Source organism: Sphaeramia orbicularis, chromosome 10, assembly GCF_902148855.1.
Source record: "Sphaeramia orbicularis chromosome 10, fSphaOr1.1, whole genome shotgun sequence".
NCBI classification, from domain to species: domain Eukaryota; kingdom Metazoa; phylum Chordata; class Actinopteri; order Kurtiformes; family Apogonidae; genus Sphaeramia; species Sphaeramia orbicularis.
Window position 1 is genome coordinate 34,810,961 of NC_043966.1, and position 25,542 is coordinate 34,836,502.

A 25,542-nucleotide genomic window follows, 5' to 3' on the forward strand; every position below is an offset into this window, starting at 1 on the left:
CGGCCCTTGGGATGTATTTGCAAAAATTAACAATCCTTTTAGTTCAGGTTCCACATTCAGACCAATTCAATCTCAAGTGGGTCAAACCAGTAAAATATTATCATAATAACATATAAATAATGACAACTTCAGATGTTTCTCTTTATAAATATAAATATTTTCATGTAGTTACACTAAAACAAAGTATAATTTTGCAAAAATTGTGAATAACCTGAAATGTTTTAAGGGAAGTAAGCACAATTTTAACAATATTCTGTCTGTTATTATAATGTTTTGTGTGTTTGTAGATCCACTAGGATCTGTAAGTTATAATGTACATGTGTAAATGATGAACTGAGGCAGAATATTGTTAAAATTATACTTATTTTTTTCAGTTTGTTCATGTTATTCACATCTTTTGAAAGGATAGTTTGTAGATGTAAACCTTTTTTATAATGCAAATTAACTTTTTTCACTCTAAAACATATAGAAAAACTTGGAGTTGACATTATTTATATATTATTAAGTTATTATTTCACTGGTTTGACCCACTTCAGATCAAATTCAGCTGAATCTGGCCCTTGAACTAAAATGAGTTTGACACCCCTGATGTGGTCCATTGCAGCCTGTGCATGCTGCCTTTAGGACCCAGCAGAGAAGAGTAGAACAGAGTCCCTGAAGTTCAAACCTGTGGATTTGTCAAGTATCGGCTTTAAGTGTCAGTGGAGGCTCCTGTGCATGCTCACACACACGCACACACACACGCACACACACATTCATGGGCCATCATGTCCTGTAAAACACTTTTGGACAGCATCACCGGCGGAATGGACACAAACACCTCCAATAAATGTAAGTTTGCTTTTATTCTGCATAATTTATGTGCTGTCGGGTCCATGATGTTCAGTGATGTTTTGGAGATTTCTGCGCAAAATGTCAACATAGATGGCGAATAATGCGCAAAAGAAAGCGTGTGACACTCCTTCTGTCATTAGAATCCACTGCTTTAAGGAAATCCGGAAAGTTTCTCGTGATTGTTACGTGCCATAGATGAGAATAGTAAGATGTGACTTGCAAACTTATCTGATAACACCACTGGAGTCTGGAGATGTTCCGTAAACGCATCATTCCAATAGTAACCAATAGTGAATAGATTGTGCGTCTCAGAAACTAGAATTAATGTTGTTTTGTTCTACATCCCAGCTGCTTGAAGAGACAGAAAACCAAAGTGACTCAAAGTTTGCGTGTTATTCTTGAAAATTAAACCCACTGATCCTGAGTCAAAGTAAATACACACATGTGGAGATGGGATATGTGGAGATTAGATGCTCATTGTTTGATACTGGACACCAGGAGGGAACTCTTCATGGAGATCTGCAAGGCTTGTGTGTTGGGATAGTAATCTAAAATATGTGTGTGTGTTTTGAATAGGGGTGCGGTTGCCCCCCCCCCTGCGAAGTTCAACATTTTTCCAGGTTGTAACTAAAAACAAATACACTTGCTCTGGTTGTGGGCTTTGGCTGAGGTCTGAGAAGTGGACGCACTAACTCAACAAGGTGCTCAGTTATCACATATGAAGTTCAGATTTCACTTCATAGTTCATTTCAGATTGTTTGATCTTTCTTTTTTTTTTTTACACTTCAGCTGATGTTGCTGTATCATGTTACTGCTTGTAGAGCTGTAAAGTAAAGACCTGAGTGCTTTTCATAGACTTGATGCCAGCCGCCAGGCAGGTGAACATGTGAGAGTGATTATAAAGCTCAACTTTATGGACGTTTTAACTCGACTGAGTAAAGGTGAAGGGAAATGAGGCGAAGTACATGCACGGAACTTTATTTTCTTTTTTCCTTCTTTCATTTCCAGCACCCTTTTAACAGAAACTGTAACTGCAGACTTGGTTTAACTACATTTATTTTCTACCTGTTTCCCATCCTTGCCAAAAAAATGTACATTATGTGGAAGTTGTTAGTATGTTTGGTGTGTATACAAGGGATTTTAACTCCTAAAGACCCAAACATCTATTACCAAACCATCTACTGATCTAAAATGTTTAAGTTAAATAATTCTATCAATGCCTGTAAATAATTGGTGTTGTCATCTTTTCATGGTCATCAGATATGACCTATTTGGTCATATCTGGTTATAATAGTTTTGGATTTTTCATTATAGTTTAGTTTTATTTAGTTTTGACTTTTTTTTTCTCTAATTCAGTTAGTTTGAATTTGTTTTTAGAGCAGGTTTGCTAGTTTTTATTAGTTTTCATTTTTTTCTAAGTGCTTAGTTTTAGGGTTTTTTTTATATCTTTTATCTTCTTTGCCGTCAAATTCAAATAAATCCCAGACAGGACTCTTCTGCTTTTTCCCAACTTTAGTCTCTGTGTTTCCAGGTAGAGTGGGGACCAGAAGACGACTGTAAATTACAAGTGACCGCAAGTGACGGACTGTTAAATATCATATGGTGCTGCTAGCTAAAATTGCTTAAGTGAAATAAATCGATTTCGTATCAATCCGACATTGACAAAGATGAAAATGAAGGGAATTTTATCCATAATTTTTATCCGTTTCAGTTAGTTTTGTAAGCACACAATACAGTTTCAGTTAGTTATGTTTTTTATCTTTTAATTATAGTTTTAATTTATTTCAGTCAATGAAAATGTTTTTTCAATTCTAGTTTCCGTCATTTTGTTAGTTTTCGTTAACAATAATAACCTTGATTTGGACGTTCAGAGGCTCCGTAGTTACCTGGACACACCATCATCTTCTACAACATTAATTCACCAGTAAAACGCATGGAATTTTATCAATGACAGTAGATGGAAGCGCTTGTTTTTACTTTCAGTTATTGACATCTTTGCTGGAAAATTCACTTTTTCTTTAGTTTTCTCTGTTTTTGACATAATAACCTTCAACTTTAATCTGCGCTTTTATGAATATCTACATGATCAGTGAATTAAATACAGGAAAAAAAAAGATTTTCACAGAAAAAATGTAAAATACAGAGGATAATATTATAACAAATCATTAAAGAAAGGTTAAATAAAGAGAAAAATCCATTTGAGAACGGCCACAAAAGTAGCACTGGGTCTTTATGGGTTAAGGAAGAAGGGATTTTAGATCTTGTCCAGGTTTAGAGAAATCCTCATCCGTCACTGTGTCTCAGAAAAAAACACACATACATGAACAGACAGGAATTCTGCCTGACTGATTTTCTGAGGATTGTGTTTGTGTTAACCACAGGAGAAAACACACAATGACAGCTGGGTTCCCTGGGGAGCACCCGACTGTTTATCTGATCTTTGAGTTACCTTTTTTTGGCTGCTTCTGAATGACTTTCTTTAAGTTTGTCTCAAATAATGCAAAAGCGAACTATTTTACATGGGTGTTATTTACATATCAGGTTTTCTACGGTTGATGAGAGGCAAGTACGGGCTTGAATAATGTGAATATCTTAATATGCACTATCCAAGCCAGCTGGAGCAGCAGGGTGATGAAGGTTTCGTTTTCTCCTATTGACGTGCGTTAGGAGAAACTGAGTATCAGGTGGGCGTAAGAGGGGATAGGCTGCTCCCTCAGAGGTGCATTGCAGTGGTGGGATTGTCTCTGATTTAACCCAGATTTAATGAATTGTGACTATTGTCAGGACATGTTGCGCATATGGAAAAGCTTGTGCACAAAACTGGGATCTGGACTCAAATGCATAAATAAAACATACTGATCAGATAAGAACAAGTCTGTTGCTTACACATAAAGACCCCCCCCCCCCCCTTCTGTTTTCTAATGAGATGGTTGGGGTTCTCTGCATATTTACATTCCACTTTGAAATTTGTTGTCTATACGTATGTATGTTTTTCTCCCTATGGGAATGGGACTTTTTTTTCCCATATACATACACAAGAGGCTCTGAGTAATAATTTATTTTTTCCTCACACTATCTGAAAGTTGTGGCTTGTGTTGAATATCAATGAGTTGGGTTAGAATGGGTTCGCAGGGCAAACGTGCACGAGAAAAATGCAGCCTGCTGACGTCATAATGCTAGTGGTCAGTGACCTAAATATGCATCCTCGTATGCTGTGTCTCTCATTATGCATGCAAGTAGTGTTTAACAGTGTGCAGCTTTCTGTCACTGTAGCTAATTTATGTAAACTGAGGTCATAACAGCGCGTGTCTAATAGATAGATAGATAGATAGATAGATACTGTAGATAGATGGATGGATGTACTTTATTTATCCCAAACTGGGAAATTACAGTGCAGCAGTAGCATGGCACACATTCAATAACAATATAACACTGTAGCAAACATGAGTAAAGACTTATATAACATAAGAGCAAACACTATACACTGTACACTATAAACTGGCAGTATCAAAAGATCTGGGTAGAATCTGGATAATAACTGTAATGTGCTGAAATAGAACTGTAAGGTGCAAAACAAGTTGAACTAGAAGCACTCGGAGAGCGCAGACCTCCGCCAAGGCTGATCAGTGGCACCCCCCCGTGGGCCCCCCCCACGCCAAGGAGGTTATGTTTTTGCCAGGGTTTGTTTGTCTGTCTGTCTGTCTGTCTGTCTGTTTGTCTGTCCGTTAGTGTGCAACATAACTCAAAAAGTTATGGACAGATTTTGATGAAATTTTCTGGTCTGCCCCCCCCCCCCCCCCCCCCCCCCCGTGGGCCCACCCACCCCCGATCACCACCAAAATTTAATCATTTCTTCCTTATCCCATTTCCAACAAACCCTGAAAATTTCATCAAAATCTGTCCATAACTTTTTGAGTTATGTTGCACACTAACGGACAGACAAACAAACAAACAGACAGACAAACAAACCCTGGCAAAAACATAACCTCCTTGGCGGAGGTAAATATTCCAAGCAGATGCTGTTTGGACAAGATTGTGGACCTGAATCTTCAACTGGAACGTGTAGTGGGGTTCAGTGTGGCAGGTGTCATCACAGTTCAGTTCAGATATCCAAGTAGGATTACCCATTACAATGTCAGCTAAAAAGAGAGATATTATAGCCAAGAAAGGGAATCTTTTTTAATGACTTAAATGTGGTTCAAAAGCTTTGACTTTTTCAAGATTCAACACAGGTTTCTGACATGAAAGTCTGCAGACATGCTGACGCTGACACATACGCTACTTTATTCTACATATGATAGATGTGCATGTATGCCCTATCATGCATGAGCAGTAAATCACTTATAATTGTAAGGCAGCCCCACATTATGAGAAGTGGAATTCCCCACTTTAACCCCACTGAGATCAGGAGATGGCTAAGGTTTTTATGACTAAGATACATGGAGAGTATCTGTGTGTGTGCGTTCATACATGTGTGTATATGTCTATTGTGTGTATATTCTATATGGTCATTCTCTGCACAGCTGTTTATGTAGTGTTTCCATGGAGATACGCTGCACAGCATTGCAGAAAGGGACTATAGACTGGACAATACTCACAGGGAACACTCACATTTATGGGAGATACTTGGCAGAAGAGAAGAAGTTTGAGGTGGAATGTGAGTTGTCAGTTTTGTTCCTGTTTTACTTGACTGAAATCATAATTTAGCACTGATACTGTATGATTTATGTAAATATAGGGGTGAGCAATGTAATGTCATTTTATATTGTAATGATTCTTTTGTTGTAGTTTGTCAGCTTATGCACAAACTACTTGTTTTCAGTGTTTTACTCACACTGGCCCTCTAGTTGTGCCACTACAAACTGATTACACTTAATGTAATTATCCCATTCTAATTGTATTTTAACTATATTTTAATTGCATTTTCAATTGTATTTTAATTGTTTTGCACTTTGCGACTCCCTGTCTGTGAAAAGTGCTCTATTAATAAAATTTACTTTACTTTAGTTTGTGAGATGTTCTGCTCTTAGGCAAGTGTTTTCCATGTTCTGACCACAAGGTATAGATTAAGAGCAGAAACAGAAGTCTGGTTTCTTCAACTTTCACTCAAATCTTTTAGACCTGATAGAAATACTATATACAGTTATTGAAATGGAGTGAATTCTTAATATAATAACAATTTTTTTGCTACATTGCATAGGCCTGTGTTAGCATACAGGGTTAGAAAAAGGTCAGTCTTGGATCTTTGGGGTGAAATTCAGTTTAGTAGTTTAGGAAGAACAGTGTTGAAAAAAAGCTCTTAAAAACTGTATGATGTCATAATATGAGGACTTCATTGTGATGTAGGAGACACACATGTGACCCCTTTTGTTACTGGTACACTTCACTTTAGAATCATTTTGATCAACTTATTGCTTTGCATCCTGTGACTTAACACTAGCTGATGACTGGGATCTAAACCTGAATGCTCTCAAGCTGCATCATATAATAGAAGCAGAATTGTGAAACTCATGCTCAAGGACGGTTTATATCCTCCATGCTGGTTTAATTCACACACCATCCATATAAGAGGCCGGGTATTTTTCCCGCTCTCTGGTGAACAGCTGAAGACAGAACTTCAGTCAAAATCCCATTAACATGAAAAATCCCAAAAGGGGACAAAGCCGCCCCTTCTCCCATTTGTGTAAGCCTGATTCTGTGTGTGTGTGTGTGTGTGTGTGTGTGTGTGCGTGCGACTGCAGTCGTGCATGTGTGTTCTTGTGTATATTACCCTTGTCTGTGCAACATCAGTAAAACAGTGCTTCCACTTTGCAGAATAGCATCTTTCTCAGAATGTGAATACTTTTCTGTGAGGGAGAGCATAGCATTGCGGTGATCTCATAGGAGTCAGGGCAGATTCAGGATCTGAATAATACTGGCTGCACTGTAGGCTCTTTGTCTGGCAGCAGGCTGAGTCAAGCCCTCTGTACCATCCTGGACATGAATAAATCAGAGCAAAATATGAAAAATGAGAATGGGAGAGAGGAGGCCCCGCAGACATCCCCTTACATCATAGTCAGTACTTTGAACTTTAACCTCTGACCTTGCTTCATATTGATTAATACTCATAATGCAACTGTTTCCTCCAGCTAGTGCTATCATCAGACTACCTCCACACATTTGTCATTTGTGGGTCCACATGGGGGGATATGGCTGTCTGTCCATCTGTCTTTTTGTCTTTCATCAACCTTTTCTGAAGAATAACTGGAAATCTATTCCATATTTATCCACCAGACTTCTTCTCAGTTTTATGTTGCAGTGGGTCCTTTGGGTATTTTGTCTGTGCGTTGTTCATGCTGTCAGTCAAACCATTTGTCATCATTTCTTTTCCAGAGAACTTTAAGTTGAAGTGGTGTTTTACTATTCTGTCTATCGTCCATCCATCAGGTCCATTTGTCATCGTATGTTTTCAGGCTACTGTCACGACAATTAAGTTTTCTATATTGTTGACTGATGCCGCTAAATTGATTAAACTAAGCTAATATCATTAATAGGGGTGTAAGAAAATAGGAAATCCTTGATATTTTACAATAGTTCATTATTCATTTCATCAATAAAAAAAGTAGTATTGTAATATTGCAGGTCATGCAAATTGTTTTTTGAAATTGATAACACTGTTTTGTTAAATAATGGTTATTTCAAACATCCTAAAAGCACTTTTTACTGTCTGAAAGAGTCAGATGTTAGTTCTTTTGTTGGGATTGTACAAAAATAATGTTATGATGTTAGATGATTCAGGGACTGTCTACTATGCATTCTTTTCACTACTAATAGAATATAAACATTTAAGCAGGATTGTAAACTGTAATGTCTGTAAAACATAATTTTATTTATCTGTGTGTGTGTGCGTGTGTTTTGTACTGGTAAAGCCCGATGTTAAAACTTTATTTATACAAATTCTGCACTTTAAGTTTTTACAGAGGCAAGTTTTGTAATGTAGCATTAGATCCTGTTCTGATCAAATAAACATGTATTTAGTATTTGTGCATATTGCTGGTGTAAATATATTTTTCCAGGAAATAATCTTTTGATAAAAGAAACAAAACAAACCAAAAAAATATTGTCTCGTTTGCACTATCATGATATATTGCGATATATCGTATTGTATTATGATTTGTATCAATACACACCCCAATCATTAATTAAATATAGCTTTTTTTGTGTGTTTGAGGGGTCCATAGGGGTATGCTTTCCTCTGGTACTGGTTGCTTTTGTTAAGAATTACTATGATGATCAACCTGTTCTATAAAACTCAGGAAGATCCCATTGAGTGCTATACAGATGGACTTGCATGAAGTATCTGAGGGGATGAAATGTTTATTTTGGAAGACAGGAACAGTGTCACACCAGAAATGACACAAAGACACTTTACAGCACTAGTCTTTCCTATTGGTTGTAATGTAATCACTATCCCACATCTGTCAGATTAGACCTACATTTAGAACATAACATGTAACCTAAGATCGCACTTAATGTTACAAAATCATCAGAAAAACACAGTGAATAAACAGGCAGCAAAATAAGCAGCATTACTGTATTAATCTGAGACCAGAACCTGTGACATTTCCTCACTGTGGAACTGTCACTGCCTTCAACAGTCATAACCCTGTGAGTTTTCACTGTGCACGTTGTGTATAATAAACATCAAAAGCTTCACTGTGTCATGGAAAGCCTTCAAAAGCCAGTTCATGCTAAAACAGGTAAAACGGGAAAACAAACCCATAATTCTCTGACCGTAATTCTCCCAGTCCATCACCATGGGAACATCCCCACCATTTAAAAGCCCTAATGACTTTGAGTGGATTTCTCTCACTGTGACAAGCTCATTAGAGTGGCCTAATTAGAAGTGAGGATATATGTACAAGCTGGAAATTTGTGGCAGGTATTGACTGCAGGCGCCTCATTTCAATGATGTCTAACAAATACTTACAAGAATTTGCTGAAATTATACTAAGCCTCATTCTTCTTTTAGGAGATTAACCTTGTTATGAACCCCGGGAAATGTTTGTAATGAAGTACAGCATGCTCAATAGCCTATTTTTTTTGCCTAATTTGATATCATTATTTTTATTTTTCTTCAATTAGAAGCCAGTTTTTCAGTTAGTCCCCCTCTATTTAATTATCCGTGTGTGCATTCGTGAGTATTATGTCTGTTTTATTTTATGATAACCCCAAGCATCTTCCCATGTGCAATAAACACAGTCGGGAAGAACAGGTTTTTTTCCCATGTCTCCTTAATTTGTATACCTTTACAGTCTTTCCATGTGAAATAAGTCTTTCCACATGCTCAGCTCACCTGCTGCTCAACTCCAACATGTGTAGGGCTGTGCATTCAGGATGTATATTCTTCACTTTATACAATGTTAGTCTGAAACGTATATCCATAAAATATAGTGACATGTCAAAAGCCATGAGAAAGGAACTCTGCCTGTAGCTAAATAAAGGTTTGTGATAATAGCATATTCACGAGCTCCATTATATTGTCATTCCCTTTGAAACACAGAGGCAGACGCATTTAATTCTATCTAGTGAAGGATCTAATGTAGTGAGAATGGGGTCACTAGAGACAGTACTGTAAATGTGGGAGTGAGTCTGCTGACAGGAAGAGGAAACAGAAGGCCGGAGGTGATATGTGATGTCGTCACCAGCGGGAGGAAGTCCATCTCCACAGGGGGCATATGTGGCAACCCCATACAGTTGGTCAGTCCATTAAATAATGTAGGACAGGAAAAGCATTTTGTTGGCAGCACGCAGACTGACACTAAGATCAGACTGTTAGTATCTGCAGTAGTTTGCTTATCAGTGACAGTGACCTTTAAATGCCTGCTTTGATGATTTTCAGTCCAGTTTCTACATGTATTTGACACTGTGTTCTTCCTGCTATCAGGATTTATATGTTTCTGTCTAGTTTGGAGGTTTTTCTACTAGATTTAAAGTTTTATAGTATGATTTTAATGGAATCATCTGGAAACATTTGTTAATTTCCACATTCTTCATATTTATAAAAGGAAAAACCAAACAATCACATCATAGTATGTTTAGTGGTGGGCGATAAAATGATAACGATATATATATTGTGAAATAACTTTTCCTCAATAGAAACATGAGACATGCTTGATACAATTTTGATAGAATTCATTCGTCCATGTTTTGACAGACATAAGAACAACCAATCATAATTAAGTAGTGTCACACTGAACCAATTATATTAGAGCCACATCAAGTTAGGTTGACGCACACAGCACAGGCAAAAGAGCAGCTGCAGCACACACGCTAATGTTTGGGCTGCAATGGGAGATAATGAGTGTTCCCTCAGGAGGAAATGTGACCGAGAACTTGGGTGACCGGGTTACTGAAAAGCAGGGTGCAGCATAGAAGCTGGTAGTCAGATGTTCAAAGTGTGTTAAGTTTCATTTTCAGTTTATGCCAGTTATGGAACGCACCTCCAAGTATACACCCCCGGTATTGTTTCATGAAGATGGTCTGTTTTGTTTGTGTTCTCTTTTAAAACTCGAAAGCTTTTGCCTGCTGGTCAGACTTTTAGTTTATTTTTAAATATATGTGCCTGTTTTACTTATCTGAAACAGTTGTGTGATGTTCTTCAGCACATCTGTCATGTTCAACCTCTGACAGAAAATAAACCACACTTAAATCAAAAATAACCTTCTCATGTCTTCACAATGAACTTATGAGTAACGGAAAATATAATTTAGATTGTGATACATATCGATATCATCTGATATGAAAAAAATTATGATGATATGTTTTTTTTTCCATATCGTCCAGCCCTAAGTATGTTTTACAAATAGCCAATAGTAACCTGTATACTGTAAGTTTGCATATGTGAATTCTTTATCAGATACTTCCACCCCACACCATCGGTCAGTCCTATTTCATTAAAAACATTTGTCAGGATCAGCTGGAAAGAACATTACACATCTTGTAACTTCAAACCAATTGAATTAACAATGAATGAGTTCAAAATGTTTAGGTGGCCAGAGTTCAAAGGTCAAGGGTGTCGTGACCTTATTTCCATTCTTGTGATTTTTGTCTCATCTAATTCTTTTTCACCAATCTGTTGAAGAAGGAGGTGAATATAACAAGGTAACAGTCATTTTAGTGTTGGTGACTTGTACCCTGTGCAACAAGAGATACAGTCTACTGTCACATAAAACTACTTGACTTTTTTTAATCTTTACCTTAAACTGTAACTTTTGTCACCTTGTAAAATTATCTTTTAAGTTAACATATATCCTATGTGTAAATGGTGGCTCAATTCAAAAGAGATCCAAACATTATCTTTCTCTCCAGGGGTTTGATCGCAGCACCAGTCTGTGTGGGCTGTTAATTTGTCAACCAAATCACATGAAAAGTGTGAAGGTGTGAGTGAATGGGTGTTTGTCTGCATATGTCAGCACTGCAATAAACTGATGGTAACCCCAGGGTGTCCATCACCTTCGCCCATTAGTAACTGGGACAGGCCTCAACATCACACAACACTGTCAAGGATTAAGCAGTTCAGAAGATGGATGGATGGATGGATGGATGTGAAAAATCAAAGTCACTAATTAAAAAAAATAAATGTCACCAGATAAAACAGTCGGTTTTAAATGTAGGTTTCTAGTAATTGTCCAAACTGCTTGAACAGGTGATAATACAATGCTTAGATCAGGGGTGTCAAACATGCGGCCCGGGGGCCAAAGGCGGCCCACCAAAGGGTCCATTTTGGCCCCTGGGATGTTTTTGCCAAGTGCAAAAATTCCACAGTCTTGAATTGAATTAAGCAAAAAATAAATTTGCTTGAATTAAGGAAAAACTCTTGAATTAAGCCAGAAACAAAATTTTTAATTAAGTAAAAAAAAATCTTCAATTAAGCCAAAAAAATCTTCAATTAAGCCAAAAAAAATCTCAAATTTAGCAAAAAATCTTGCATTAAGCCAAAACAAATCTTCAGTTAAGTAAAAAAAAATCTTCAATTAAGCCAAAAAAAAAAAAAAAATCTTCAATTAAACCAAAAAACATCTAGAATTAACAACTTAATTTTTTCTTTAAGTGCAAAAAATAACATTGAATTATGAAAATATTTACATTAACAAACTATCCTGTAACAATAAAATGTGAATAACCTGAACAAATATGAGGAACCTGAAATGTCTAAAGAAAATTAAGCACAATTTAACAATTTTTCTGCCTGTTCCTCAGTGTTTAGTGTCTTTGTAGATCTGATCCATAATGCACATGGAGAAATGATAAGTTGAGGAATAATATTGTTAAAATTACACTAAATTTTCTTACATTTTTTAATTTAAATTTCAATTTTTTAGTTTTTTTTTTGTGGATAGTTTATAAAAGTAAGTTTTTTCATAATTTAATGGGTTTTTTTTACACTAAAACAAAGACAAAAATTTGGAGTTGTCATTATTTTTAGGTTATTATGTTATTATTTTTCTGGTTTGGCCCACTGCAGATCAAATTTAGCTGAATATGGCCCCTGAACTAAAATGAATTTGACAACGCTGGCTTAGATAAACTTCCGGTTCTTGTCAAATAGTTCATGGATGTATCACGTGCAAAAAAGAAAAAAAAAAAAAGGAAAATCCTATGACATGTCTGTGCATCTGTCTCATATACAAATACATAGGTCACAGTTGCAGCTGATTTGTGTCTTTTTTTTCTTCGAATGACCCAATACAGTATCTGTTTACTCACTGTGGGCTCGACAGATATTGTTTCATGATTGCCCAGACTTGTTTTCTACTGGGGAGCGGAGGACCGTCACACTTGGGAAATGCCTGGAATCTGAGGAGTAAAGTGGGAGGTGATTTCATCATGATAGGGCACTGCAGACTGGTGAGAGTAGGCATTGTTAGGTGTAGCCCATAATGCAATTAAAAACCCACAAGCACATCTGTTCTTCTGGTTTACCTCAACATTTGTGAACGTGTTGTCTACACACACATACACACACAAAGATCTAAAGAGATAAAAACGGGTGTGTTGAAGCTATAACATCTATTTTTTTCAATTTGTCATATCATATGGCCCCATCCATTCCTTTAAACATACATATCCCAGCTTTGATGACTGAGTTGGATGGTGGTATTTAGATAACCCTCACACGGCATGAAGATAACGCTCTTAAACCCTGCTGTCTCGTCACCTAAAAACCTCTTTCTGTGACTCACTACAGGCAAGATAAGATTTTGTGCAAGGATATGCTTTTGTTCCCCCATTTAACCCATAAAGACCCAGTGCTACTTTTGTGCCAGTTCCCAAATTATTTTTTTTTTCCAGATTTAACTTTTCTCAAGTGATTTATCACCATTTATTATGTTTATGTTTATGTTTATGTTTACGCATTTGGCAGACGCTTTTTTCCAAAGCGACTTACAGGGGAAAACCAATTAAATCACTCAATCAATCAAATTTTATTTATATAGCGCCAGATCACAAAAAAGTTATCTCTTGACATTTTATATATAGAGTTGGTCAAAACCAGACTCTAAGTCAATTTACAGAAACCCAACAGAATCCTCCAGGAGCAAACACTTGTGACTGGTGACAGTGGCGAGGAAAAACTTCCCTTTAACAGGCAGAAACCTGGAGCAGACCCAGACTCCTGGAGGATGACCGTCTGCCTTGACCAGTTGGGGTTAAAGAGAGAGAGTAGAGAAGGGGAAAAAGAGAGAGCGATAGAGATAGAGACTGGGGGAGAGGGGGAGAAGGGGGGAGTAGGGGGAGACACATGGAGGCGGTTGAGGATAAGTGAGTGGTGATGATGAGGGCAGGGAAGAGGCCGGACCACCGCAGCAGGTCTAGAGATAATCGTGAAAGAATCTGTGGTTATCCTGGGAAAAACCTTATTAGAATATTTAAAATGGAATGTTTGAAAGTGCTAGGACAGGAGGTGCTCTCGGAAGAGCTGAGTCTTCAGGAGCTTCTTGAAGATAGGCAGGGATGACTCTGTTCTTGTAGCACTTGGTAGAGCGTTCCACCAACGTGGAACGACCCATGAAAAGAGCCTGGATTGTCTTGTACAAGGTCTGGGGACCACCAGACTACGTTCCCCAGACGAGCGGAGTGGTCATGGGGCGACATAAGCTTTTATTAGTGCACCTAAGTAGACAGGAGCGGACCCACTGAGAATTTTGTAGGCTAGGATTAAAGATTTGAATTTGATGCGGGCAGCTATGGGTAGCCAGTGTAACTCAATGAGTAAGGGGGTGACATGTGCCCTTTTAGGCTGATTGAAGACCAGACGCGCTGCTGCATTCTGGACCATCTGTAGTGGTTTGACAGCACAAGCTGGGAGGCCCGTTAGAAGAGCATTGCAGTAGTCAAGACGGGAGATAACCATAGTCTGCACCAGGAGCTGGGTGGCCTGTTCGGTTAGGTATGGCCTGATCTTTCTTAGGTTGAACAGAGTGAAACGGCATGATCGGGTGACAGAGGCAACATGATCCGTGAAGGTCAACTGATTATCAATCATGACTCCCAAATTACGTACTACACTGGTAGGAGCCAGAGGTATGGAGTCAATAGTGATGGAGATGTCCTGCTGTATGGTTGGCTTAGCTGGGAAGACCAGCAGTTCAGTTTTGGACAGGTTCAGCTGAAGGTGATGGGCTTTCATCCATGCAGATATGTCAGAGAGACAATCTGAGATCCGCACTGAGACTGTGGAGTCATCAGGTGGGAATGACAGATAGAGCTGGGTATCATCAGCATAGCAATGATATGAGAAGCCGTGTGAGTGGATGATCTGACCGAGTGAGGTGGTGTATATGGCAAAAAGGAGGGGGCCCAACACAGAGCCTTGGGGGACCCCCGTGGTGAGGCGGTGAACTGCTGATGTGTGCCCTAGCCAGGACACACTGAAGGACCGACCAGTAAGGTAAGATTGAAACCAGGAGTGTGCGTGGCCTGTGATGCCCATGTTCCAGAGTATGGATAACAGGATATCATGATTGACAGTGTCAAATGCTGCTGATAAGTCCAGTAGAATGAGTACTGAAGACTTGGCTGCTGCTCTAGCCTCTTTCAAGGCTTCTGTCACAGACAACAGAGCCGTTTCAGTGGAGTGGCCGATTTTGAAGCCAGATTGGTTGATGTCAAGGAGGTTATTTTGGGAGAGGAATTCTGTGACCTGTTTGAAGACCGCCCTTTCGATGAGCTTAGAAAGGTATGGGAGGAGTGAGACTGGTCGATAATTCTCCACTTGAGTGGGGGTGAGGGAAGGTTTTTTCAGAAGTGGTGTTACCTGCGCTTGTTTAAATACTGTAGGAAATGTTCCTGAAGTCATTGAAGCATTAATCACATGTGTGATTGGTGCTGTGATAGTAGGGGCTACAGACTGTAAGAGGTTGGATGGAATAGGGTCCAACAGGCATGTTGTAGGACGGCTAGAGGAAAGGAGTTTAGACACCTCGTTCTCTGTGAGGGGAGTAAATGAGGGGAATGACGCAGTTGGGCTTTTATCAGTTGAGTTAGTAGTAGCCATAGTCAGGGGAGAAGAAGCAGTGTGTGATGATGATGTTGAAGAAGGAGGCGTGCAGTCTATGGGTGGATCAGTGAACTGACTGCTGATAGTAGACACTTTATTTATGAAAAATGAAGCAAAATTGTCTGCTGTCAGATTAGTAGTGGGCGGTGGAGGTGGAGGGTTGAGTAGTGTTTTAAAGGTTGAGAATAGTTTCTTGGTGTCGGTGGCAGAATGAATTTTGTTATTATAGTAAGCCTTCTTTGCAGCAGTGACACTGGATGAGAAGGATACCAATAGTGACTGGAATGTGATCAGGTCAGAAGAGCTTTTTGTTTTGTGCCATTTTCTCTCTGCGGCTCTGAGGTTGGTACGCAGCGACCGGAGGTTATCATTGAGCCATGGGTGGGACTGGGAGGATCGAGCGGGTCTAGTAGATAGAGGGCACAGATTATCCAGACAGGAGCTAAGTGTAGAGCACAGAGACTCAGTGGCATCATTAACCTCTAAGGAGGAAAAAGTGCTGGGGGGAGGGAGAGTGGAGGCTACGACAGTGGAGAAGTGGGTGGGGGACAAATTGCGGAGGTTGCGGCGGAAAGAGACCATGGGGGAGGGAGCAGAGTGTTTTTCAGGGAGAGACACACTGAACTGAATTTATTATAATATTATCCTCTATATTTTGCATATTTTTAGCGAAAATTGTGTATTTTCCTGTATTTTATTTACTGATCATGTAGATGTTCATACAAGCTCAGATTAAAGTTGAGTGTTATTACATCAGAAACAGAGAAAACTGACAGAAAAAAAAAGAAAAATGGACTTTTTCAGCAAAGATATCAATAACTGAACTGAAAACAAGTGTCTCCATCAACTGTCATTGATCAAACTTCATAGGTTTTACTGGTAAATCAATGTTGCAGAAGATGACGGTGTTTCCATGTTCACTACAGAGCCTCTGAACGTCCAAACGGGTCATATCTGATGACCATGAAAAGATGACAAACTGCATTTTGCACCAATTATTTACATGGATTTGGGTTTAATGGTTAAGAAGTTATTAAACATTTTATATCAGTAGATGATTTTGGTTTCCAGTGACTGTCTGGGTCTTTATGGGTTAAACACTGCTGGATCATGTGCAGCTGGGCTTAGTGATGAGACAAAAAGAGACTCCCACACTATGGTTCTGGACACCTTAGCCTTCAACCTGCAGTGTTCTTTCATGTCAGATCAGGTTGGAAATGTCTATGAAGCCAACATGTCCAAAGACAACAAGGAAGGGGACACTTCCAAGAAAAGCAGCTCTCATTAGATACTGATCTCTTGTGGAGTCACACATGGTGTAGTCTTTGAGTTTCTCACATCAGTTTGGTCTCCTTAAGTACCACCCAATTGTAGTTTTCTACTGCGGATGTGCTGATATTATATTGAGAATTATATTAAAAAAATCATCTGAATACTATAACAATATCCGAAATCCTGCAGTTATACAAACATATAAGAGCAGCTTTAAGGAAAAGCCTGATGTGTTTTACAGTGTACGTATCCGTCCCTGCTCTGGAATCCACGGCTCCTTGTGAGTTCAAAGCGTGACCGGAGAGGTCGGAGGTCACATTTAGTCACAGTGAGGATTGGAGTGGCAGACCATAACCAGGCCTAGCAGGGTGCGTCTGTGGCATGTGTCACAGCCAGAGAATTTGGAAAAAAGTGGGAAATGTTGGCTCAGTCTGGCACCACTGTATGAGAACTTACTGTTCCATCTTAAAACTGGAAGCACTCAGAGAGCGCAGACCTCCGCCAAGGCAGATCAGTGCTCCAGATTTGGATGAAAATTTCAGGAAATGTTGATACTGGCACAAGGAACAAATGATTAAATTTTGGTGGTGATCGGGGGTGGGGGGGCGACGGGGGCCCACTGATCTGCCTTGGCGGAGGTCTGCGCTCTACGAGTGCTTTTCTAGAAAAGACAGCACAGACCTCCGCCAAGGCCGATCAGTGGGCCCCCCCACCCCACCCCGATCACCACCAAAATTTAATCATTTGTTCCTTGTGCCAGTATCAACATTTCCTGAAATTTTCATCCAAATCCGTCCATAACTTTTTGAGTTGTCCTGTACACAAACAGACAAACCAACGCCGACAAAAACATAACCTCCTTGGCGGAGGTAATAAGTGCATATAATCATGCATATTAGAGCTGTAACAGTACAGAAAAATTTCAGTTCAGTATATTTTTGGTACAGGGGTCTTCGGTTCGATACATTTTTGATGTGTTTTTGGTACAGTGACGGAGACCAGTGAAGGGGGGGTACAGGGGGTGTGTGCTCCATAACTACCAAAAACTGAAAATGAAACTTAACACACTTGGAACGTCCAACCCGGCTTCTGTGCCTCTATTATATGCTCTCTGTTGTCATGTTTACCTCCTCCTATCAGTGCCCCAGCCTCTGAAGGAAGTGTTTTGGGGTTTTTTCGCAATCATACTGAGAGTTCAGCTGCAGCACGGCAGAATGTATATAAGGGAAACCTGTACATGGGTTCTGCTTGTGTCCACCCTGCTTCCCACAAGTGTTTGCGTTCTTCACATAAATTACATGTATTCATTCAGTACACCTCCATATTGTATCAAAGTGCACCGTTACACCCCTAGTGCATATTCATCCATTTTTAGAACATAGAAGACACAAATTGTAACCTAAGAATTGCATCGCTTCAATGTCTGATTTAAGAAGTTGCTGATGTGTTATAGAAAGAAGTAATACTAGGATGTCAAACTTGAGGTGATGCTTGCTCAGTATAAATCTAATCTCATGGCTTGGCAGTGATTGTTATGCATTTGTCAGCAGCACACAACCCCAGGCTACAACTGATACGATGTAAAAACCCACAGTTGGATGAAGCGGTGTGTTTCTGCATTTTTATACATTAGACTGTGGATTTGGCCGTGCAGGTTGAAGGGTTTGTTTGTGTCACATTTAATGCCAGTATGATTGAAGGCAGCATGTTACATCGTGCTGGGGCCCGTGAGTCTGCCTCCAGGCAACAAGTCATCCACGTGTAACTCACTGTGAAAAGTCTCAACTTGCCTCAGTCTCCTGTGTACAGCCTTTAGACAATCTGTCCTGTATGTTTCACTTTATAAATTCACCTGAATGCATTTAAGGTAGAGATTAGCACTTGCGGTTTTCTCATTTTCCTGGGATCATCTTACTAGAATCCTCTGTCTCTACGTGTAAAATTGAGTAATGAAGATGTTCGAATGTAATATGGTGGTATAATGCTGCACTGTTGCTGGTATGTCACTGGGTTCATTGGCATGTCTTTGATGGCAGACATTGTGTACATCTAGTTAAAGGTTAATAATGTGCTCCAGAGAAGAATGTAGCTGAATAAAGAATGTGAGTTAGCTCTTAGTGGACATGTGTGTGTTTACACAGCAAGCCTTTCCCAGGTGCTACACGATCCCTAGGATTATAGCGGAGGGGGATCCAATAGGCGCACACACACTCACATATGCAGCACCACCATCGACGTACCCCTCCTCCAAAAAAAAAGAAAAAAGTTAGGAGAAAGAGCGTAGGAGGGAGGTAGAGGGAGATAGCAGATCAGAGGGAGGAAGGAAGAGGTGAGGGTGTGTGGATTCAGCAGCTGGCAGACTATACCTCGTCCCACTACAAAGGCTTCACAACACAGAGCACACAGGGAGCCTTTGAATCAGGAATATCTCCCATCAGCTTATGTATGAATGAACCAATTTGTCTCTTCCTTTACTGTGGAAAATGGTGGGATTTTCATCCACTGCTGTTGAGGGTAAGTGTCAATGGAAGTGTATTTTCCTCTTTTCAGTAGTATATTAGCACAGCAGGTATTTAAACCTAAGGAAGGTGCCGAGACTTGTATAGATATGCAAATATACACAAGAATCTAAAGGCACGCAAAGCTGAAGATTTCAACGTATTGTAATCATGAGACTCAATGTGAGGTATCAGGTGGTGTTTATTTCATGCCAGCTTGTTTAAATGCCAGAGTAATTATGTTGTAGTGTTGAGAAACCAACTGTTTGGCACGGAGGTAATGAGTCAATAGTGTTACTTGTTGCGCGAGGAAGATTCTTGTACGATTAGATTGTCTGCGTGCAACAAAAAGGTTTTGGGCGAATGACTTGATTTTTGTCACTTTTGGCATTCTGTGAAGTAATTGTGTGTTTATGTGTATTTGTAAGTAAAGTCAGTAAATGGGGGAAAAAGGGGAAAACACAGTGAAGTGGACTGAGGTCACATTATTCTTCATATGAGGGTTTGTTGGGCATGTTGCTACAGGTGCTCAACTCACTGACTTATACCCCTTCACACTCACTGAACCCATCCCCCCACCTCGATCTCTCCCTCTCTGTCTCTCTCCCTCCTCCTGACAAAGTTTGTACAGAAAGCTTGCTAATGTAAGCCTCTGTTAAAGGTCTGTCTGCGCTGTTAAACAAACTTCTCTGTGCCCCCACAAAAGAAACGTACATACATGCATACCGACACAAACACACTTTGCTGAGTCTTGCACCATTTGCAAGGTGAGGAATGTGTCTCGTGTTTAACAGCAATTGTCAGTGAAGTGTGAGGAGGTAAATGTTTGAATGTGTCCGAAGTTTTCAATAGCTTTACACATTCCTGCTCACACTGCGGCTTTAGAAATGCTAAGGACCATGCTCGTAATTGTGCGCTGCCCCGTGCCCAATGACCAGCTGAGATCTATTTTGATAGTGCTTTAAAATGCAGAAAGAAATCAGAAATCGTAGTCTGAAGATGTTCTAACATCAGCTTCATTTGTCAGTATGTGACTGTGTGAGTATTTTCAGGTGAGAAGTCTGTTTTACCTGGCGTTCACAGGCCTTAAAGGCACATACCCGCTTCACATGAAACATATGAAAGCTGAAGCTGAGATTTACAGGATCATGTGTTGTTTTAAATGTGCGATAACCCGAGGGAGTCGTACGGTGTTGATTATGAAGGTATGACTAAGGACTTAAGGGTGGTCTTATGTGCCTCACATGTCAAATACTACAAAGTAATTCCTCTTTGTTTACTTTGGCACTAGCAGAACAAAGCTGTAATCGTCAAATTGGATAATCTGCCTTTTTTTGGTTCCAAGTGCTACTTCAAGAAAATTAGCGTAATCATTTTCACGCCAACTCCTTGAAAGCAGCACCTCTGAGTTATGTTTGATTTAGTGCTGACTGGTGTATATCTCGGCTTCTCTCAGTACTAAATGACTCACTGTGGATAAAGTTTTGTCTTCCACAAGGTTAGGGGAAGCCCACTCATACTCACACTAGAGCCAGAATTTAAACAGCTGGAACCTCTGGCAATGAGACAGCATTCACTAGGCCAAGACTTCCCACTCTCATGAGTTTTCTCTCCGCCCACCCCTCCCCATATTCAGGTCCTTGGGGTGAATCGGCTCTTTAATGAGGACTATAGGCATTCCAGGTTGCTGCCTGAATCAGTTCCTCATGCCCACTTCTCAGAGAGTAAATGTGCAGCCGTGCTTTTATGACAATAGAAGGAAACCGCGCTTCTGACTGAGACAAAGTGGTTAAAAAGACTCAGGCAAACACACACCTACTGTAGGAATACTTGTGTTGCTGTTGACTGTGGCCCTAGCAGGGCATTGTTAAACCCATAGGAAGACCCACCTCAGGAAAGTATGTCAATGTCTTTAAGGAGTGGGAGTCTTTCTCACTGAAATGTAGAACACATCATTGACAAACACCAGATACATCTTCCAGCTTATCAAGTGTTTCTACTCTGTCAGCGCTGACTGCATGTAAAGTTTGTGTGTGTGTAAATATATATGTATATGTATATATGTGTGTGTGTGTGTGTGTGTATACATATATATATATATATATATATATATATATATATATATATATATATATATATATATATATATATATATATATATATATATTTACACACACACACACACACACATATATCACAGGTCATGCATTCTTCCTGAGGGATTTATACTCACCTCACGTCTCCACACAATGATAAGTTGTCCTTTTGCAAGTCAGGTATGCTCGCTTTTGACACACCTTATTAAATAAACCGCACATAAGAATACATTCCTGTGTGCTCCGTGTTTTTGCGCCAGTGTGCATGTCTTTGTGCATTTAATGTTTGTTTAGTGCAACAGGTCCTTTTTTGCCATATGACCACCTATCTAACAAAGAGTTTTCTGGCTCAGCGGCTGTCCCGTCGCTGACCCCAGTAAGATGCACGGTTCAGCAGGTCTAATGTGCATGCACTGTGAAAATGGGCCTGGGGGTGGTGGTAGAGGGGGCGGATGGGTGAGGTGGAGACGAGGGGGAGAGAAGCAAACAAGTGTGCCAGCAGTGACTCAGCCAGTTGTCAGGTTTCACTAAGGCTTTAAGGATTATTGTGGAAGAAAAAGGTTATTAGTATACGGGTGTCTCGAACAAAATGGAAGTCTCCTTTTTTGTTTTTTTAAATTTCAAGGTGACTTTGGAGTGAGAAAATGGCCACATATGATAAATAAAACAAGTGTCTCAAGTGTTTCCTGTAAAAAAATGAATACAGTCACTTCTGTGCAGAAGGAGGGATCAAAATGCAAACAGCCTGTCCATTTTGCAACAGCATGGCTATTGATTACTATTTTCAATTTCTGTTAAATATGTTTTCAATTGCAGTATTTAAATTTCCTGATGAATACCATACACTTGTTGATGGTCAAGCTATGAAAGAAGACTGTTTTACCAGCACCTATTTTATTGAGACAATATCTGAATGTTAGCATACCCCACCTCACCTGCTGAGCTCTGGTTTGGATGAATCAGTGCAGGAGGGGCCTTAGGTTCTGGTAAACACATTATTTGGAAAGTACCAATGAAACAAAACCTATTTGGCAGGTTGAACCAAAAACAGAGATGGAGTGGGGTACAGAGGTCTGAAATGGGGAATCATGAACTCCCAGTACAGCAACAGCAGTAAGGAAGAATTAATCAGACAAAAGAAGTGATGAAAATAACATAAAAAACATGTCAAGGTAGGGGATGGGACATGGTGCTTGTGTCTGCTGGTAAAATCAGATAAAGGAGGAACCCAAACACTTCACAGGCAGGTTGTAGACCTGTTCTCAGGGTGTCCAGCAGCTGGGGGACTGAGACGGTTTATTTAAGTTTTCTTCGAAAAACAGGGAGTGGATCAGTCCCACCGCTCAGGCCAACAAATGATGTGACTTACACCGTATATCCATGTAAGATGTGTGTCCAACATGTTACAGAACCCAGAGAGGCCTTGAATATTCGTCTGTTACTTGTTTTTTTAACAGTTAGATAAGGATCAGGTCCCAGTTACATTTGGCGCTGCTTGAGCTCAGTAAAGTGGCCCTTCAGTTATTTTTGTGACAGTCTTCTATTTCAGCCAGCATTTTTATAGTATTCATAAAGTGGTTAAGTGACCTTCTATGCATTAAAAGTGACAGCTGATTGAAAATTTGGTTTGCGCCCATGTGTTCAGGAGTCACCATTTTAACACTCATGTTTTTCTTTGCTCCTTGAACAAGATGTCCTATTCAGGTAATGTTTCTGTAGCTTTAGACCACTTTCCTCCAGGGTTAACACATAAAGGTATTTACTTTCTTTTTAGTGACAGAGAGGGAGAAAAGAGGAAATCTAATAAGGCGCCACATTGATAATGTCCAACTGTGAAGTGACAGTAAATGAAAGGACACAGAGGAAGCAAAGCAGAGTCTCTTTGACAAATACTTGTGGTTTGTTTAGACTGGTCAGTCTGACCTTTGGCCTTTCTGCTGATAAACTAAACCCATTCCTCTTCTGACCTATCCCCTCTGTGCAGCTATGGAGGTGCTGGTGAGTGAGCTGGGTGTACTGCTGAAGATGCTTGACCAGGAGAACCTCAGCTCCTCCACTCAGGAGAAGAAGACGTCTGTGTGGAACCTCCTGCAGCAGATACAGCCGTCAGGTCAGAGAGAGGAGGAAACACTGTAAAAATGACTTACATGTGTTATAGAGGCAGAACAATCCAGTGTATGTGTGGATAATCCAAATGTTATGCACGGGACAGATAAAGCAAATTACTGATGGTTTTAAATGCTCATGAAGGTTTATAATTTGTTTTGTTTTGCATAAATATTAATGATTACCTCTTCTTTACATTCAGTATCGGGTACAGACTACATCTACATGAACTCAGCAGTTTACAGAAATGGCACCAGCTTTGTTGAGTCCCTCTTTGAGACATTTGGTAAGTTTCAGTTCATCCATGGTGTTGTGAATGCATATATATCTTATTAGATTTTTATATAGACATTTCTTGTGGTTTTTTTTTTTTATATATGTATGTCATTTAGACTGTGAACTTGGAGACCTAAAGGATGTGACAGATGATGTGAAACAAGACAAAGACACACAAACTGAGACCTTAAAGCAGGCAAGTGGTAGAATTCCATACAAAGACTGTTAATGTTTTAACTTCATTCTTATGATCTAATATTTTGTACCAAATAGATATGTATATAAATATGTGGCACAGAGGCTGTCTGTACTTCCCATTCCAAATTTCCAGCTTTCCAAGGAACACCTTTAAATAACTAACATAGAAGGAAAAAAGAAAAGCTGAGAGATTGTATTCCATTTAGAGGGTTTTCCCCTTTTACACAACATGTTGGAAGACTTATGATTTTGGGATCCACCCAGGGGCCGTATGTCTAATTTATGAATATCATTTAGATGGTTATTCTCTGTATCTCTTTGATGATGTAGTTCATTGGCTGTGGAGACCATCTTTCATGGTTATGGAGGAGTACTGCTGAGTTCTGTGTTTGTGTATGTGTCTACAGAATTGTGCAGACTCCCCAACTTCTCACTCAGCGGACTCTCCTCCCCCTTTGCCCACAACGCCTCCTCCAGAGGAGTACTACGAGGAGGCCGTTCCCCTCAGTCCTGGAAAGATGCCGGAGTACATCATCACAAGAGGTGAGCATCTTCCCTGCTGTACTGAACTCATTGCACTCTTTTTTTTTTCTTTTAAAACCTCTCAAGTTCTCTGTGGTCAGCATTTAAGTTATATAAACATAGTCATATAGTGCATTTCGGAACATAATTACACAGTGTATGTCGCATTAAACAGAATGATGGAACATAAGGACTAATTAGGGATTTTTTTCATCCTCTAATTTCATCTTCCACTTTCAGTCAGGCCCGTCCCTCCGAACCATATCGAGGATGGGTATGAAGATGCAGAGAACAACTACCCAGCCACATGCATAAACTCACACCGTAAAAACTCCTGTAAGTTAAGAATGGGTTTAACCTCAGTTTCATTCTATAAATCAGTAACAGTAGCAGAGTGCTGGGCCATTCCATCCTTGGCTCTTTCTTACCTTTGTTGGTATGTGCTTGTCGTTGTTTACCACGTTGGTATGTGCCACTTCCATTACTATTGTTGGTATGTGATTATTGTTTACATATATTGTATTATAAATTCTGCAGACTATCATTTAGGTAGTTAGATAGTGTAATATACTTCAGTTTTCCTTATCTGTTTTCTATCTGTTATTTACATTACAGGACTCTAAATACGTGTTATTATATCATTAAGGAAGCAAAAGTAATGTGTTATGTTGTATAAATGTGAGATGGGGGGTGGGATTTAGTAAGTGTTCTTCTTCCCACTCCTTTTTGAGCAATACATATTGAATTTATTTTGTTATTGCTAGTGTACATGGCAATTGCTATTTTGTCTTGTATTTGCTGTCATTATTTGTACACAAAAGATGTTAGATTTTTTTCTTCTGTTCAAAACAAATAAATAAATGAAAATGAATGCTTGTAGTCACTGTTGTCTCACTGCTGTTCCAGACAATGATTCTGACGCTCTGAGCAGTTCCTATGAGTCGTATGAGGAGGATGAGGAAGAGAGAAGCCCTGGTGTCCGACTTACCCATCAGTGGCCCTCAGATGAGAGTTCCATGCCTCCGGCCAGAGACTGTCGCATTTGTGCCTTCCTGCTGCGCAAGAAACGCTTCGGTCAGTGGGCCAAACAGCTCACCGTCATACGGGAAAACAGACTACAGGTGAGGAGTCTTCATCAAAGGTGGCTACCATAAATATTCTGCTGTTCTTTGCTTCTTTGCCTTTTTCACACATTTCA

The 25,542-nt window shown here is 39.7% G+C and overlaps 1 protein-coding gene across 9 annotated transcripts in view; it reads left to right on the plus strand.

Moving 5' to 3' along the window:
* The first annotated feature begins 722 nt into the window (after positions 1-722).
* afap1l1a (actin filament associated protein 1-like 1a) overlaps positions 723-25,542 on the plus strand; it is a 39,423-nt gene continuing 14,603 nt past the window's right edge. For 6 of the 9 annotated variants that reach the window (XM_030145758.1, XM_030145760.1, XM_030145759.1 and 3 more), the window contains exons 1-7: positions 5,362-5,491; positions 23,227-23,352; positions 23,551-23,634; positions 23,741-23,820; positions 24,230-24,365; positions 24,585-24,680; positions 25,251-25,465. In XM_030145758.1, the coding sequence (XP_030001618.1) occupies positions 5,377-5,491; positions 23,227-23,352; positions 23,551-23,634; positions 23,741-23,820; positions 24,230-24,365; positions 24,585-24,680; positions 25,251-25,465 (852 nt within the window). In that variant the 5' untranslated portion in view covers positions 5,362-5,376. Of the gene's footprint in view, positions 832-5,361; positions 5,492-18,951; positions 19,163-23,226; positions 23,353-23,550; positions 23,635-23,740; positions 23,821-24,229; positions 24,366-24,584; positions 24,681-25,250; positions 25,466-25,542 lie in introns of those variants that run through there. The other 3 variants (XM_030145765.1, XM_030145766.1, XM_030145764.1) reach the window with 2 other exon arrangements.